Here is an 18,387-nt window from a genome sequence, read left to right as displayed (position 1 = left end):
GCTTTAAGTTGCACAACTGGTAGAGAGAAAAACATCATAGTGAAGAGAAAACCTAAAAGTCAACATCTTTAACTCAAATAATTAGAATTGGGTAACAAAAGTAATTAATTAGGTCTGGGCAAAAATCAAATCTCACTCATCCCAAATCCAATTTAAATTAGTGGTCTCTTTTTTCATCCATTTCTTTTCTTAAAAATAAATTACAAATGACAGAAAATGGTTTACAAAACCTGCTCTTATTTCAATCATCCCTTCTGGGAGTTGATATGAATTAAAAATCCAAGTCCAAGATGCAAAATTATGGTTGTAAAAAATATAGGTTCTGGACGGGCTGACATTACTATGAACTACAGAAACTCAAGATATGCATTGTTAAAAATGATCCATTGTGTCCAGAAATTAAATTGTATCTATAAATATTTGATTGGTTGATAAAATCAAGTTTATGTAACCTGCAGTTACAATTCCTCATTTTACTTTCTCCAGTTTTGTTAGATGAACCTTAGATTAATTTTATATTCCTCACACATTTTATGATCCTGGCTTGTTTTTGCTATCTTTGTAGTATTGACTTTACCATAAAATACTTTACAGACTTACAATGGAAGCTTTCTGTGATCAGAGATTCTCTGTTGATGGTCTCTGCTTCCGTTAAAACTTATTAGATATTGTGATATTAGATTCTTTAGAAAGTTATGTATGACTCTAGTCTTATATTATATTGAAAATGTAGAGAAGTGATGCATGGAGACCATGAGAAAATGCTCTTAGTAACTCTTATTGATCCTAGCTATTAAACTGCCACCAGGGTTTAAATACTTGTCCAAATAATGTCTCTTTATGGAAAACACACAGTTTTGGATGCAAAATTTTTAAATATATCAAAAAATTTACCCTGCAATCACTGTGCTGTAAATGAACATATAAATAATTACATTGTATAGCACTCATTTAAATGCAACATCATATCATTAAATTCTAAATCAAAATACTTTCATTTTGCTCAAAAAGTTTAACATTGTGATCATACATCTTATTTCAGTATTATTGTAATAGCACTAGAGCTGCAGCTGCAAAACTATTAAGTAATTGAAACTTTTATTGTCTGTCATCAACAGACTGTCATAACTGATAACAACTGTAATTTAAAGCAATCATCCTGATGAGTGTAATTAATTCTCCCACTAACTTTGATGGATTAGACTGACAGACAAAATATAATAAATCTGCAACAGAAAACCATAAAATAATCATATGGATCATTATTTTAGGGGAAACAATGACTGTTTCTATTTTTTGTGTGTAATTATAAAGAATACTTTAGATTTTAAATGTCCATTTTAACAAATAAGCAACACATTAAAGTACAGATTTAGTGCTTTCTTTAATTCACTGAATTGTGATATATTATTAAATATACAACATTGCCAGTTTGAATAAATAAAATAAACAATTAAAAACAATTTAACTTTTCTGATTTATGACTGACATTTAACGTACTGGTCTGTTGTTAAACACAGGAAGTGCGGAAATTTTGCCGGAGGGTGCCTTTCAGCAAATCGCCTGAAGCCGGCTTTGTTGACTGAAGGGTTCAAAGAATTACTAAAGCTTATATCCTGACAGCCCTGTCTGTCACATGTTACAGCTCGCATTCCTGACAGGCAAACACTTCCACGCAGATTACCAGCCAAATGCTGCTGTCCGAGCAATCTGCCGATGAAAGGCTGTGCAAACACAAAAAAGCTGAAACATTTTTAAAATGACCAAAGCTCCGGCTGTGAGAGAAATGGACTACATTATCCAGCCAAATGTGCTCTAAGAAGACTGATGCCACACGTCACTTCTTCCAATATTCATCAAGTTGTGATGAATATTGTCTTTTATGTTCTGCTGTATAATTGTATATGAGAAACAATTTTGGTGAACCATTTGATTTATCTAATTAGTTCAAACGTCTGATCTGGACTCTTATCCTGGATGTAATTAGATAACCATGGAATAAAACTGCCATGCTTCAGGCTTTTCATTTAAGCACATTACAATAATTGCAATTCATTTCAGTTCATTTCACCTCTAGCACCAAAAGGTATTTAATTGAAAACTCAAATAAATTTTTTTAATTATTAAAGTGTTTTAAGTTTCAAAACTTCATCATGTCCATAGCTGACATTTATTGTGGGAAGCTGGAGATCATGTTTCAGTTCTTATAAACCACTCAGAAAACATGAGTGTCTAATAAATGTATTCTCTACAGACAAGCCTTAGAGTGAGGCCAGTTATTTGCACTGGGATATAAATGTCCCTCAGCTGCAGTTTAATTTAGAGCATGCTTTGTAATAACTGCCATCAACAAAGAAATCCCCAGATTTTTGCCCAATGTCGCTGCAAAGGCGTGCACATTGTAGTCCAGGGCGATCAATGTGGATCGTGATGTATGCCGCTCCACCCGCAAAGTTATTTCTGCTGTATTTCAAGTATGTCAGGCTGAAGATTCCTGCTTTGTTTACTGCTTTTTCATTATAAGAACCAAACTCTCTTTGAGACATTACAGTGGAAACAGTAGCAATAAAATGAAAATAATAATAATATTCATTAGGAACAACCTATGTTATCTAGAAAATTAACAGCACAGGAAGTTCAGTTTTCAGTCTAAAACATAAATGTAGCTAAACTTTACACACACTTGAACTGAACTGCCTTTGTTTTCTAAATGTTTGTGGTTTGGTCCAATAACTTATGTAAGGCTAATGTTAAAGTGTTGAGAATCTGCTTAAACTTTAAAACTCTCTCTTTGGATGAGGTGGGATGCGTTAGTCGCCCCTATATTCTATTTATTGTTATTTTCCACAGTATTTCAGCTCACCGGTGGCAGTATCTGCCACTCTAGTCCACAGAGTATAAGTTCACCCCTCACGCTGATCAATTTTCTGTTTGCCTGGAGGGATCAAGTTGTTTGTAGCTTCTCTGTGAAGTCGAGAGACAGACACGCAGGAGGTGAGCAGAACTGAGGTTTGCAAGAAGCAAAAAGTATGCTGCATTTATGTAAGCACTTAAAATAAAGTTAGTTGGACTTCTTCTCTTGTTTCTTAGATTCCCCTCTCATTCAAAAAGGTGTCTGTAGTTCTGTTCATGAGTTATCAGGATTAAAAGTTGCAGTCAGAATTATTACTCTGCAAAGGTCACATAAGTCACCCACTCAATACTTCATTTGGTCCATTGTTTGTGTTATCATTTGTGAAATGCTTCCTTACAATGCCAGCATGAGGTGTTTAGATCACATGTTCCTATCGTTGTCTAGCCACCAGGTGAAATGAGTCAAAGATACAATCTAGATTTTAGAAAGTGAGAACCTATGGCCATCACCCTTTGGTTAGTGTTTGTTTTTTATGTTTGTTGTAGATAGATTCTTCCACTTCTCTCTTGAATCATCTATTTTCCTTGATCAGCCCATATTGCTGTATTCAAAAGGAAGTCGTTTACCCTTTAGTAAGTGATGTAGGGTGTTAACTATCAATCATTCATTGTCTTTTTTTGTGTTTTTAGGAAGTTTGTCCTTATTCAGTGCCTTGTAGGTAGAAGTATCCCTTCATAATATAATGACTGTCCTGTTATAGTCAGGTGTATTAAGGATCACTGAACATCTCCACATGTCTGCAGGCAAAACTGTGACGTATTTGTCCTTGTGGGGAACGACTGTGCCTTCATTTTGAGGTGCATGAGGTCAGAGGGAGGAGGCTCGGTGTTAAAGAGAGTTGCTGAAATGTTGATATTAAGTTTTTCTGCCTCTTGGTTTGAGATGTTGCTCCTAGTTGCCAATTCAGTGAAAGTTATAAAGTCTTCAGTTCTTGTGGAAACATGAGGAAATCAAGTCCCTTGGCTAGAGCTGCATCTTCAGGCAGATATATCCCTCACCCAATGGTCTGGACTAGCGAAAGCTGCAAGTCATTTCAGGTTCTGCTCTGGTGGATTAGGTTATGCTGTTGTTGTTGAAACCTGGGTTTTCATTAAAAAATTAAACCTTCTTCTATGTCTTAGGAAGAAGATAGTACAGTGTTGACAATTTCAGGGGAACTTGTTTAGTACTTTGTAAAATACCTCTATCTTGATTATACTTCCACCAAGTAACTTAGTTTGTGCCTTGGAAGGTCTATTTGGGCCCAGCTTTAACTTCTTGGCTGACAATCATGTGGCATCAATATTGCCATGGTATGATTAATTTTGTAAATGGGACCACTCCCTTCTACAGCAAAACAACCCTACGGCTTTGGGCTGTGAGGAAAACAAACCCTGGTACTTTAAAGTTGAAATGTTGTCTTCAGGCTGGCAAACTTCCCCTTATTCCTCTAAAAGTAATGATTGTCATTATGGCTAAACATTTTTATTTCATCAGACTGCAGGACATGTCTCCCCTATGTTCGTCCCTCTGTGCATTTGCAAGTTATAGTACGTCTTTGTTCTGCTGCTTGTGCCGTAATGGCATCTCCCTCTCTCTGTGGTTTTTTTATGACTCATTTCACTGTAGATAGGGTTTTTATCTGAACAAAGTGGTTATACTAAGTATTTATGTGAATACAGCATGGGACCTTCAGGGTTTTAAATATTGGACCCAAGGATGAATCTTAGCTATGGAGATCTACATTTAATTTTCTTATGTCTTTCCTGATTTCTTTTGATTTTCTTTGATCCAACAGAAGAGAGAAGCAGTCCATCTGTAGTGTTGCCTTAAAATATATCATTAGATGTCTCCACAAATACCTCAAATGTTGGGAATTAATCTATAAGAAATCTTAAAGTCATGCATCTGAGCTTTTACAAATTGCTATATACACTTATATGCATCGCAAATAGAAATAATGTAAATGTATGTAACATAAAAATGTTGTCATTTTACACAGAGAATACAAACAACCTGTTTCAGAGGTGTTTGTCATTTCATGTACAAAAACTAAATTAAGTCGAATGCACTCAAGACTAACAATGTGAAAAGAATAACATGTTTTGAATTATTATTAAAATACTTAATGTTCTTGGTAAAACTAAGTGACATAAGCAGAATCTAAATGAAAGGTCCTAAAATGAACAAATCAGATTTAATAGAGAACCTAAAAGATGCTACGTTTTAAGGCTGTTGCTCAATTTGCTTTGGAATGATTAGAAGAAAAAAAAGTAAAGCAAATTTCTTTCTCCTAGTACTGCAACATGGAAAAATATGAGTAAACAAAGTATGTCTGTGTTGGACTTTTTTTTCCAGTTTATGCAAGTCCTGAACATTTGACACAAAATGAAAATCTGACAAATCAAAAACTGCATAATTTGCATTTTAGACTAAACCTCCAGGAACAAATGTTTGTGTTGCCTGAATCTCTGGTCTCTCAATTGCCGCTTCGCTTCTGGCTACATCTCGACGAGCTGTGCTGCTGATTTATATGAGTGAGTTCAAGCCAGAGATAGGGAGCAGGTGCTTTATCAAGAGTATTAAGCTTTTAAGGAAAGTCTCCCTCTGGGTTCAGCTCATGCATTTTGTCACTTGATCAGTTGAGGAAATCAGTAGACGAAGAACCTAATTTATTTTTCTTACAAGCTGAAATGTGAAAACCCCTAATAAGATTTGCTGGCAGAGTATTTCATGAGACCAACTGAGACCTTTGCAGAGTAAAAACATAAAGTTAAAGAGTGGTGAACAACATTTTTCGTCTTTCGGTTGGTCTTGTAGTTATCTACTAGTGACTCCACTATTTTCAGACATTTCAGATGAAACAGCGGAACCAAACAATTAAAATAATATATTTGTCTTTTCATGATTACCTATGCATATTATCCATCTAACTACTATGTAACTACCTATAGAAATACATTAATATGTAATGCTTTACATGGGTTGTGGTGGGGACAAAAATAGCAGTGTAGGGGCAAAATTGGTAAGAATTGGTGAAAGAACTAATGAAACGTTGTACTATTATGTGACTTGTGTGGCTGTAGATGAGTGTATTATCATCATGTATGTAAAACTTCCACTTACAACATACAAAACTTAAACCTTTAAGTCCTACACAGAGCAGTGACGATCCAGCCAGATTTACAGTATCGTAATTCTGCCACACTTTACGCTACCTGAAAAACTACAATGGTTTCTGAAAGGGGAGACTTTGCTCTTTCCAGCAAATATCTGGTTATTACGGTAATTTTTAAAAGATGGCAAATTTTGAAAATAACTTTGCTAGATATGTAAAGTTCCAGTTGTTATGGATAAAAGGGACTTTTAAAGAACTGTGTATAATTAAAATAAGCAAAAATGTCCATTATATCCATTTTAAATTTAGGACAAAAGGGGCTTAAGTGAGACGGTTGAGGCTATTAGCTATTAGCTATGGACTAATAGCCATGAGGTGCCACCAAAATTTTAGCAGAAAAGTCCAATTACATTTTATCCAAACATTGGTATCATCAACTTAAATACTCAGTAGCACGATCTGATTTAAACAGTTTAGTGTCAGCACACAGATGTATTTTATCCATTAGTACATTACTTATTTTGTCCTCTATTTATTCAGGTAAGAATTGTATGATGTACTATCACAATCAAGCAGCCAAAGGCCAAATAGCACCTTTAAGTTAGTATTCAACAATTTAAAAAATAGATTTAAAAAAATTGATTTTGGCTCTATTCTATATAAAATAAATCAGGTCATTTTCTGAACTCAATACAGTTTTTGCTGTAGATTTGTGACAAGTAACGTGATTATCCTGTCATGCATCTTTTAGAGTTGTAATTATCCATGTTACAAGCTGTTTTTTAGACTCTGTATAATACTTTCCCATCTTAAATTGGAAAAAGTATTGCTCTGGACAACCATACTCATCTGTATATGCAGTCAAACGTCTACATTGTGCAGTGACGCTTCTCATTGTAATAGTGATGTGGAAATATTGATGTTTTTGTTGTTAGACAGCCTCACACATATCATACAGTGTTTTGTGATGTTCCCTCGATGGGGGCAAAAAGTTGTCTAACTGTCCTGACAAAAGTCATTGTTGATTTCACTGTTGTAGGGGAAAGACTCTAGGGCTGCAGATAAGACTGTTGCCATGGTCCTGAAGGAGATACCAAGTAAGGCGTCATCAGAAGGGAAGCCCCTCCTCACAGTGACTACCAAGGTGGGCAGATCCATTCCAGAACCCCCCACCTTTAAGTGGGACGTCTTCATGTGTTGGTGACACTGAAACATTGGCAAAGCTTAGCGTGTCCTACAGCTGACCTCCACTGTCTGCTAACTCATTACTTGAGGCTTATGACTGTTGTATCTAACAAAAGAGTGACTATAATTATATTTTCCAGCTGCTCTATGGGGTATAAAACACTACATTTCTGCATTTATTCAGTGAATAAATGATGTAATGGACAGCAAAAGTAGGGTCAGTTTGTTGCAGTAATCCATATTATATTTTATCTTTTCCAGTTAGGCATTAAGAAATCATGATGCCCTTCTTAAAATGTATTCTGTGGTATATTGAGTGAAGCATAAAGGATTCATGGGAGGTGCTGGGCAAACTTCTTGTCCCATTCCTAACGAGGTCACTTAAAACTTTCTGACTTTTACACCTCATAAGCAGCTAATCAAAGTGTGTGAAAGCATTTTCTAAATGCTATGCATAATAGTATAGCATTGTGCTTCAATCTGAGCTCTCTTTGTTATAAATGTTGCAAAATATTTTCTTTTATAAATGTTTAGCAGGATGGAGTTTCCAGATGCCAAAATAGATTCTTGTGTGCTGTGCTTGTCTGTTTGTTTCTGTGAAGTGTGCGAGTGCTGCTGTGTATGTATGAATATTTATGTCTAGATAGTTGTGGCAAATATTATATTTATATTTATTTATAAGCTTAAAAGCATCTGAAACAATTTTACCAGTCATTGTTTAAGTAAGACGATAAATAAAAGTGGTTTCATAACTTAAAACTCATATTCAGCTTGATAGTTACAGTCACTATGTGTCATATTGTAAATGCTAAAAGGACAAAAAGTTAAGCCTACTTTTGTTAGGTTTTTAACCAGGAGCTGCTAATCACAGCTAAATCTGACAACCTAGAGAAGATTGTTTACAATAAATACAGACACTGTAAACAGATTCTAATTTTTCCAATACAAACTTTACACAAACACATGTGCAGAAGAGAGCAGCTGGTGCAAGTCAGCACTGTTTTGCACAGGGCAGCTGGTAAATATTTTATGCATGAGCTGAGTAAGGGAATTACAAAAAGGTTCCTTCTTAAGAATTGTATTTTGATGACATGACATCTCAATATTTGGAGTTTCTTAACACTCTAAATTCATACACACACATTTGAAAGAGAAAAAGTTATATTGATATACAGTTAGCGTCATATGACAGTAAACTGTTTCATTGTAAGCACACCAACTCACATCACATTTATTGCAAATGTTAATTTATAAATTGTATCAAAAATGTAGTTAGGTCTGTCCAATATATGCTTAAATAAATCTAAGAGGGAAGCTATCTTTACCTTTTCCTTAAACAAAAATCGGTAACACTTTATTTGACAGGTTGTGAACAAGACTGTCATGACAGCGTCATAAACATGACATAAAACCTGTCATGAACATGAGTAAGTCTTCATGAATATTTATGACTGTTGTCATAAAGTGTCATTCAGTAAATCATGACACTTTTAATACAAAGTTGACATTATTCAAAATGTTTTGTTATGACAACTTGACATTAATCAAGAAATCATGATCTGACATAAATTAGTTATAAAAGCATTGCTGATTAAACTTTAGCTTTAATAACATAAGGCTACATAATTTTTAAAGTTTCAGTCTTATTCACAACCCGTCAAATAAAGTGTAACCGAAAAATCTCATAAGTAGTTTTGAAATTCTCTTAAAATGTTCACCGATTCCCACCAACTCATTTTTAGCTTTAGCAGAAATAGTGTGGGTTTAGAAAACACAGAGCCATCATAGTTTGCTAAAACTTATCAAACCATTCTGAAATCCAGTCATTCTCAACATGGAGGTTTATAATTTGATGTAAGGGCAGCTCTGGCCCATTAGAATGAGTCACAAAATACGAAGCAAACCTCCAGTATTCAGGCCTTTGCGACTAAATTACCACCCACTGAAGCAGCTAAAATATGGTAATGAGTCAAGTTCTGATACAGACATTTTTAAGTGATCCAAAAACATACAATAAATGTGTTTTACAGAAAACTAAAGTACTCATGCTGGAGAGCTAGAATTAGTATTAGGTAAATTTTATTCTCCCTGTGAATTTTATGAACCACAAAACACAGGCTTTGAAAGTCCATATATATATATATATATATATATATATATATATACATATATATATATATATTTTTTTTTTCTTATATTTCTGTTATACACACCTTCCAGTTAACATAGTATTTTCCATCTTCTCCACCTCCCGCATGTCCTCACCTCAGGTTCTGACAAGACTAGTTGCTCCCTTGACAGCAATATCTGAGAGATTTCTTGGAGTAAAGCCCAAGTGGCGCAATTAGCCAAGATTTTCCATTACATAATTTTTTTTTAAGATTACCTCTTCAAACACTTGTAAACAAAACGCCAGAGTGAATAGGAAAGGAGGAAAAATAGTAGCATAGGAAGAGCATATGGAAAATGTCAACAGGATATAACAGCAACGTTCCTGCTGCTCAGAGTAATGGGCAAACGGTTCAATAAGCTCCTCTCCTGGGTTTAAACTCGACCTATAATTAGTCTTTGCTTGGTACCTGCGTTGTGCTTGAATCATCTCCCAGGAACAACACAGCCTATCTTCTATCCCTGTTTTTTGGATGGCTGAAGAAAATGAGATGTCATTATTTCAGTTTTAATGAAAATTGTAAATGTTTTGAGGAAACAGCATGATTACAGTGCTTACTAAAAGCTGTGACACTAATACATTTCAGACTCAATATGAAACAAACAATTATGTCCCATGGGTTTATACTAATGTACCCAACAGTCGGTAATTGGGTTTCTCTTGTAATTTCTCAGAAAAGCTAATAAGAAAGGATGCACTGGACGAGCATTACTCCACATAAAAACATGTTTTAAAAACATGTTTTGTAAATTGCATCTGATGTGGAAAATATGAAAATTATTTGACGAATGCCACTGACCAGCATATTCTCAAATATGAAAAATTATGCCATTTTTCCTCAAAGGTTTCATCCAAGAAAAACGTCACAATTTTTGTCAAAAGTTTTCTACACATTTGTTTTGATTACAAATATGTATATTTTTCAGTCACATTCAATCCAGTTAGTAGGAAAGTTTCTGATTTGCTTTTATTTTGAAAGGGTGTCAGCCAAATCTCTTTCGGTTCAAAATTATTACTTCAGTGTTGTTTTTATTTAACTGAATAAAGTTGTAGCACATTCATGCATTAGTTTCCTCTATGCATGGGTTCATGTAGGTTTATTGTCAAAAGACAAGTCATGGTAACTTTTATTATTTGTTGTAATCTGAGCTGGTAGGGGCATGTAGATAATTAAATAAGACTGGTCCAAGATGGATCTTTGAGGCATCCAATAAAAAGTTACCTATTGACACAAAGAAGTAAATGTTCTTTAAGTAAAACTCAAACCAGTCAAGTACCGTACCAGAGAGTTCAACCCAGTTCTGCAGTTGCTTTAATAATTTATCATGGTCAACAGTGTTGAATGAACCAGCACTATGGTTCTATACAGTCCGTATTTATGCAGAGGTCAGGTTAGTCTCAGTACTGTGGTGAGCGCACGGAAATAGGAAAAATAATTGGAGAGAGGAACGTGCAACTTTTATTAAGTTAAATATGCAAACATGTCCACCAACTTTTAAATATCACAGAATGACATTATCCCTCATCTGGAAGCAGCTGGCAGGCTTTTCTAAACTGGTACTAGAACATGAGCCTTATTAAAACACAAACACTGGGAGCTTATGAAAGCAAACAACTGCAGTAAAATTATGCTATCAGAGTCCATAAGCACGCAAACAGCTTTATTAGGCTGCTTTTAGCCTCAGCACTGATTTCTACCAGCAGATGTTGACAATATTTAATATATTTACCCATTTAACTCCAAGTAAAATACTATTTCATTTCAAATAATTTAGGAAATATTGTCTTATCTCCTATGAATCAATTAAACAACAGATTGGTTGCTGGCACTTACTTTTCACCATCACTTTTCATAATGTTGCTCTACAAGTAAAACCTTTGCATATTTTCTGCATATTTTCTTAAGAAAATATGTTAAGAGAAAATATTCAAAGATGACTTTGGCGACTGGGGGGAGCGCTCATGCCGCCCCCACAAGATGTCGCCCTGTGCAGTCACCCATGTAACCCATATCAGAAACCGCAACTCAAGTGAAAAGCCAGAAAATATTGAATAATTTATTGTACTATTTAAAATAGATCTTATACAAACAGTAATTTACAGATGTCTGCAACAGACATAAATTGTTATTCACAGACAGATGATTTTCTGGTTATCATCTAGTCAGCTGGCCTCATGTGGATTCATGAATATCATTTACGTTATTAAGAGCTTGTCTGCCTCCAGTCATCAGGTCTCCTCTGAGTTTTCCAAGTGTTCACTGCTGACATGTAATAGATGAGTCAGCCAAGAGGCAGCTTGTAAACAGCTTTAAATAATGTGCTGGAAACAAGAACAACAGAAGGGTTTTTTCCTTTTGGATATAGAAAAGCAGTGTGGAACATACAGCACAGTAGTTTAATTATGAAAGCTGTGCCTCCAAACAAGTAAAAGTATATTTTATTTATGTTCCCAAAATAGCTATTTTTCTTTCGAAAAAATAAAACAATCAGAATGTTTAAATTGTTTAAATAAATAAAAAACCAAAAAGATCTTAATTTATGAACTGTTCTGTCAAAGTCCTTTCAGATAAACCAATCTCATGTAGTTTCACATCTATACATTGCTTATCCGGCTGCAGTTTACAACAGAAACACTGAAGATAGAGTCCAATCAGACATAATGTAAATCAAGGTTGAGATGATTATCTCATCCATCTTAGAGGTCTCTTTTAGGAGCTCTGTATGTATTAGCCTTTTTTTCACATGCAGACTTTAGCAGTTTTCACTGCCAAGGCTGTCTATATATTCATAAAATTGATGTTATAAAATCAAATCAAACTTAGCAGAGAAAACATTATATGAATAACTAAATAAATAACCCCTTAAAAAATCTGACACTATTACATTTTACTTATAATTTGTCTCTATTTATAAGGACTCAGCAAAAATACAGCAGCCTCAGGCAAAATAACCTCCCTTCTCAATGTAAGGCTTCCTGTGAGCTACATCTTTCTTCTGACACCAGCAGAAACCCTCAGTCGCCCTAATTACTTGTGCTGGCTCAGCATTTTCACAGACTCTCACACAACAAAGCGATGACCCTTGTCTGGGTTTGTATTCTTCTACTTTTTTTTCAAAGGATTGCTGTGAGTTGCACATCTAAAATTTGTGTTACTGGCATTTCCATTTTCTTTAGAGGGAATCCAATCGTTCAGCTTGTATTTTGGCAGAATATCAATTTTATATTGAAGTGACAAAAGAAAAACTTTTTGTTTAAATATGCATGATGTCAAGATGATGTGAGATCTCCCAAAATCCCATTTTAGAACAGATGTTCAAATAAATAAGAATGTGAAAGCAGTGAAAGGGAGGCGCTCTGCCAAGATGAAGTAGATCTGTTCAAATCCCATGTTTGGGAATCCCATGTAAAAGCTGTTCAAGTTAAAACATGCAGCAAAAGAGATATGGCCATGTGCATTTTCCTACATTTTCCCTGCAGTAGAAGCTTTTATTTTTATATAAGGATGACGATGCGTAAAGGTTGGAGTTAGAAGATGACCTGGTAGACTTTTAATTATTCATGTTTCTGTGAACATTTATAATCGACATAAATGATATATAATCGACTAGTAAAAGGTTGATTTTCTTAATAATTTTTAGTATAAAGATTATCACTATAAAAAAGGATAACAAATGAGACGCATGATGGTTTTTGATGATGACATTAATGATTGATATGATTTTGTCTAGAAGAAATAAAGTATTAGAAGCTGAAGTGAAAATAACAGTAAGCTGAGTAAAAACAAATGCAAAATAAAAAAACATTCACATAAACTTTTAAAATTTAAAAGCAAATTTAAATCAAGACATTAGTAAAAAGTTCATTTTATAGTACATGTTCAAAGTATAAAAAAGCTTTTTCTATGTATATATATATATATTTTTTTTTTAAATCATTACTGCTCTTAATTAGCAAGTACATGTAATGTTGTCCAAAATGTATCTCCTTTTTTGTTTTAGCTCACAAAAACATGAAAAGGGTCTGCTAACTTCACTGCAATTAAAAAAGAAGAAGAGAAAATCATTTGACATCCCTGAGCCATAAGTTTTGGATATTAAAATTGATTCTTTACTCTGTATTGCTCACACAAGAACACATACTGAAGATGTTAATTATCTGAGCTACTCGATGAACATACTGTACAGTGGACCTGTAATTCCCACACTGAACAATTTTCTATGAACCATATGGCAGGTTGCAGACCCCTTCATCCTTCATAATTAAACCTCATGCACCTTTATTAAAATTCAACTTGAGAGAACGGCCAAAAGAGCAGCTACAGAAAGTAGCATGCTCCCTCAATTCTGTTTTGTTTTTTTAGTTGTTTTTTCTTGTCAATCTGGCCAAGCTGGCAACTGCATGTGGTGGCTTATCTGTCTAATTTTCACCTCCAAACTTTGTAGTATTGGTGGGAAAATTGGTTACCTTCTGAATAGAGATACTGACATGAAGGCAAACCATCCTGCTGCTGCACTGACAAACCCACAGTGAAAGAGAGTTGTTAGCAGATTCATAGTTTGGAAGGTGAGCTCACATAAGTTAAGTATTTCAGGGATGCATTCATTAAGTGTGTTTTCATTCTGTGATTCTTATCAGGGCATCTCACCTGCACGCTGTAAGTAAAGTTTAGTAGTCAGGTTGTCTCTCATTTTTGGTTGTTCATTCTTGGGTGACATAAATACCATAATTTCCGGACTACATGCACCTAATATATGGGTTTTTGCCAACCTGTTTCGAAAGACTGGACTACTGCATGATTAAGAGGACACCACAAGCTCAAGAGTGATTTTCCTTGAGTTGAAAGTGACAGGACTGCCCAGTGGTGCAGTTGGTAGCTGTTGCCTTGCAGCAGATTGTGGGTTCTTTCTGCATGGAGTTTGCATGTTCTCCCTGTGCATGTGTGATTGTCTCCAGGTACTCCAACTTCCTCCCACGGCCCAAAAATATTGACTGTTACATTAATTGGTCTCTCTAAAATGCCCTTAAGTGTAAATCTGTGACTTGAGATTTACACTTCAGGCTTCTCTGCTGCTTACTTCGCCGGTGAACAGAGTCATTCCTGACCACCCTGACTTACATTATGTCTGCTCTGCTGCAAACCCTTTCAAGTCCTCTGAGAAACGTGTGAAAAATGCGACATTGAATATGACTTCAGTGGTTTTGTGGTTTTAGTTTGCAGTAGATTGCAATCAATAACTTTTCCAGGTATGTTTTTATTAAACATCCGCGTTACATGCAGTGTTTGGAAAAATTAATTATGGTACATATTTTATCAAAATTTTAAAAAAAATCTATCTTTGTAAATATCTCATGTTACATCGTGGACACCTGCAGCTCAAGTGTGGCCTATATGAGAACAATTTTCATTTTTTATTGTTAGTTGCACTGGGCTTAATGGCTTAAATAAGGCTTAATACAAAATATTTCCACCGTTTTCTGATTTTCATTTGCTCTAAAGTTTGAAAGCAGCCTAACATAGTTCTTCCCCTTCATAGTAATGTGCAACAATGTGTTGGTCATTACATGGACCTTACCAGAGGAGCCGCTTTTCATTGGCTGATGCCCATTCTACGTGGTCACGTGAGTGGCCGTCTCACAAACACACTTAGCTTCCCGTTAGCCAAGTACAGCATAATGGCAGCAATGATACAACTTCTACACCTTGAAGCCTGTCTGCTACACAGTCTTACGTTAGCTAAACAGATCAATATGCAATGTGTACTGTATCTGACATACACTAAAGATTTTATTTTAGCAGAAAAGGCTTTGGACTAAACTGTTACTCGTGTTAGCCACGTTAGCACAAAGTACAGCTAGTCAATCAACCATCTGTGTTCAGGGAAGCGCTGATTAATAATCGAGAAATAAATATCAAGCCTGGAAACTTGATATCGTAACGGACTGAATGTTATGTTTTTAATCTTTGCTCGTCTTGCGGGGCGCAGGCGGTTGCCACGGTAACAGGTGTGCTAAACTACAAAGAGAGAGAGAGTAAAAAGGTACAAGTGGTTTTGAGTTGATCACCTGTTCGGGTTATTTTACCTTTGTTTACCTTTGCTGTGGCGCATTACAGCCGCTGTAGTTTCTAAACGTTGGACTAATTACCTCGTTCCTTTGTGAGTTTACGTCATTCACAACAAACATCAAATAGAACAAATATATTTCATAAAATTTTAACAAACAAATGGCTTCTACCGCGATAATTATGTGAAATTAAATTAATTATATCCCAACTTCAGAAGATTTGCCTTTACCTTTACAGAGCTCTTTGGTTCCTCCTATCAGTCTGTAGCTTCTCATATTGAGGTCATCAAACCAAATGTCAGATCTACCATAACTGACTGACACCTGCTGGCCTCAGGTTTGCAACCAGCTTGTGACTGAGAAACCAGTAACCTCCTCCCAGATGATGACATGAACTTGTTAGTTCCTCTGTCCATTGTAGTAGCTGATATATTGTGAAAATCCGGAAGAAATGATGCACTAATCGAGTCATGTTTACATAGAAACAACGCGCCGCGAGGCTTTGCTTGTGAGACTTGCGGTCACGTGGGTCGGTTGTGGGCGGAGCTTGGTAAGGTCCATAAAATTCCAATGAACGCAGTAAAGTCTTTGGTTGTAACGTGAGAAAACATCAGGGGTTTGAAATCCTTCAGATTGTATGTATCCATATTTCTAATAGCCATCTGCTGAGTATAATCAAGATCAGTATTCATGGATGGATAAAAATAGATTATTTCAAACAATAAGCTTCTGATACATCTGATACAAACGTGATTTTCAGTGATTTGCTTTGCATAAAAAAGTAAAGCAAAAAATTTAAAAAGCAGGTATATTTTCCCCACAAAACTCCCCCAACAAAATAACTTTGAAGATGACAATTTCTTTCGTGACACAGGGAAATTACTGTCATGTGAATCATGCCCAAAGAGCAGATCTTCACTTCATGTTAGCAAGCTGCAAAGGACATAATGAGAGTTTCGCAAAAATATGCCATGTGAAAGCCTGAACTGTCTCATCCATTTGTCTTTACAGCTGGTGAGCGAGCAACAAGAGAGTCGGCCGCTATTAAGCCCTTCCATTGACGATTTCCTCTGCGAGACCAAATGTGATGGGATTTCCCGCCCAGTGACTTCCAACACAGCCGGTGCGATTCTTTTCCTTTCACTCTGTTCAATTACTGATAACACAAAACACATGAGGGACTTCAACGATAAGCTTGCAGCTGCTTTCAACTGATATGTTTTTATCAGCCATCTGAGATTTGCTTGTCTTCTGTTTGGATGTATCAGATGTCTGTTATTTGAACACCCACATGTTCATTGTTACAACTTATTCAACACATATTTTCACATGAGGTTTGCATCCGACAAAAGAACAAGGCTTTTCAGTCACCAAATTAGTTTGTGTTGCAGCCAGTAATGGATTGGGCCTTTTTAAGTCAGGGCATATGTGCACCATTCAAACAGGATTATCAATGTCAAGGCAATGCCAGCGCCAACTGTTTTTCTGGCTCTTGTTTTTAAACAAATTAGTTTCTGTGAGTTCCCATGTTACTCGGATTTTCTGTGTTTTCTGTTCATCTGATGCTGAACAGAGGTGTCTAGTGTTTGTCCCAACTAGAGATGACTCTATTGTTAGAAATATAATTTAAAAAGTGACATACTGTATTCATATTTTCTCTCTTTTCTTTCAGTAAGCTTGACTCTTTTAATGTTTTTAGCATTTAAGTGACAGATAAAACTGGGGAAATCTGTGAAAGGGCAAAAATCATTCAGACCACTATCATCCTGGTTTAGATGGTAACTGATCAAAAAGTCCTACCATCTGCAAAGTCATAATTTGCAGAGCCAGTTTGCACAGCTGACATGTGTCATTTCTAAACTGGCCACTGACTAATGTTGATTCAGCTGAGGAAAGAAATAGCAGAACGTTTTGGGAACCCCTCAGCCTTCTGTCTCACAGCCTCATGGTGCTCCTGCTGTCACTGGCATCAACTAAACACACAAATCAAATTCAAACAAAATAACAGATAATCCTTTCTTTTTAGGAAACATGAAAAGCTTAAAATTTGAGCTTGTCTGAGACGATGCAAAACAATACAGATTTGATTTTTGATTTTCATGATAAAGGTTTTTTTCATGGACTTCTCCAAAGCTAAATGATAGTTGGCCAAGATTAATGAAGATAATCACAAACAGAAGTACTTCTATCCTCATTAGACATCAGGCTTTGTTCTCTCAGTTCTTTGTGTAGCTGTAGTTTAGCTAGCCATTTATGCCCAGTTAAAAAAAATGAGACGAGAATAATGCTGTCATTGTGCCAAGACACAATGTGCATTAGTTTAACAGAATTGGTCTACTGACCAACATATGGTCAATAGAGAAAGAGTGTGTATTATAAAGGGCATAGTTTTACTGTAACACCATAATAGAACCAGAGCAGGCGTACAGACAGCACTGTTTCTAAAAAGCCTTATACACATAATGCATAATGCAAGCTATTGTTCTCCATTTGGTAGATCGATTTAATTTACCTACCATGATGATACTTTAGATAAGATCCTCATTCACCTTTTTACAAACAGATTGGTTTGGTGGATTGTGTATAATAACAAAAAATAATTTTAAGGTGTTTCCTATGTCTTTGTTATGACAACTTGTCATTAACAAAGAAATCATGATCTGACATAAATTTGTGATAAAAGTATTACTGATTATACTTTAAAAATGATGTAGCTTGGGGCGTGCTGTGGTGGCGCAGGGGGTTAGCACGCCCCACACTTGGAGGCCTCAGTCCTCGATGCGGACGTCGCGGGTTCGACTCCCGGTCCCGACGACCTTTGCCGCATGTCTTCCCTCCTCTCCTCACCCTCTTTCCTGTCTGCCTACTGTCGAAAGAAATACGAGCCACTAGCGCTGCAAAAACTCTTAGGAGAAAAAAAAAAAAAAAAAAAAAAATGATGTAGCTTTATGTTAT

At 35.7% G+C, this 18,387-nt stretch overlaps 1 protein-coding gene across 3 annotated transcripts in view; it reads left to right on the top strand.

The window, feature by feature from the left end:
- The window catches only part of pex5l (peroxisomal biogenesis factor 5 like), an 80,838-nt gene that overhangs the window by 26,283 nt on the left and 36,168 nt on the right, over positions 1–18,387 (top strand). For 2 of the 3 annotated variants that reach the window (XM_023339325.1, XM_005800540.3), the window contains exons 2-3: positions 7,051–7,155; positions 16,444–16,555. In XM_023339325.1, the coding sequence (XP_023195093.1) occupies positions 7,051–7,155; positions 16,444–16,555 (217 nt within the window). The remainder of the gene's footprint in view (positions 1–7,050; positions 7,156–16,443; positions 16,556–18,387) is intronic. The other variant, XM_023339326.1, reaches the window with a different exon arrangement.

The sequence above is a fragment of the Xiphophorus maculatus genome, chromosome 9 (genome assembly GCF_002775205.1).
Source record: "Xiphophorus maculatus strain JP 163 A chromosome 9, X_maculatus-5.0-male, whole genome shotgun sequence".
Lineage (NCBI taxonomy): Eukaryota > Metazoa > Chordata > Actinopteri > Cyprinodontiformes > Poeciliidae > Xiphophorus > Xiphophorus maculatus.
Note: the sequence above shows the minus strand (reverse complement) of the source record. Positions and strands in the feature narration are given on the sequence as shown.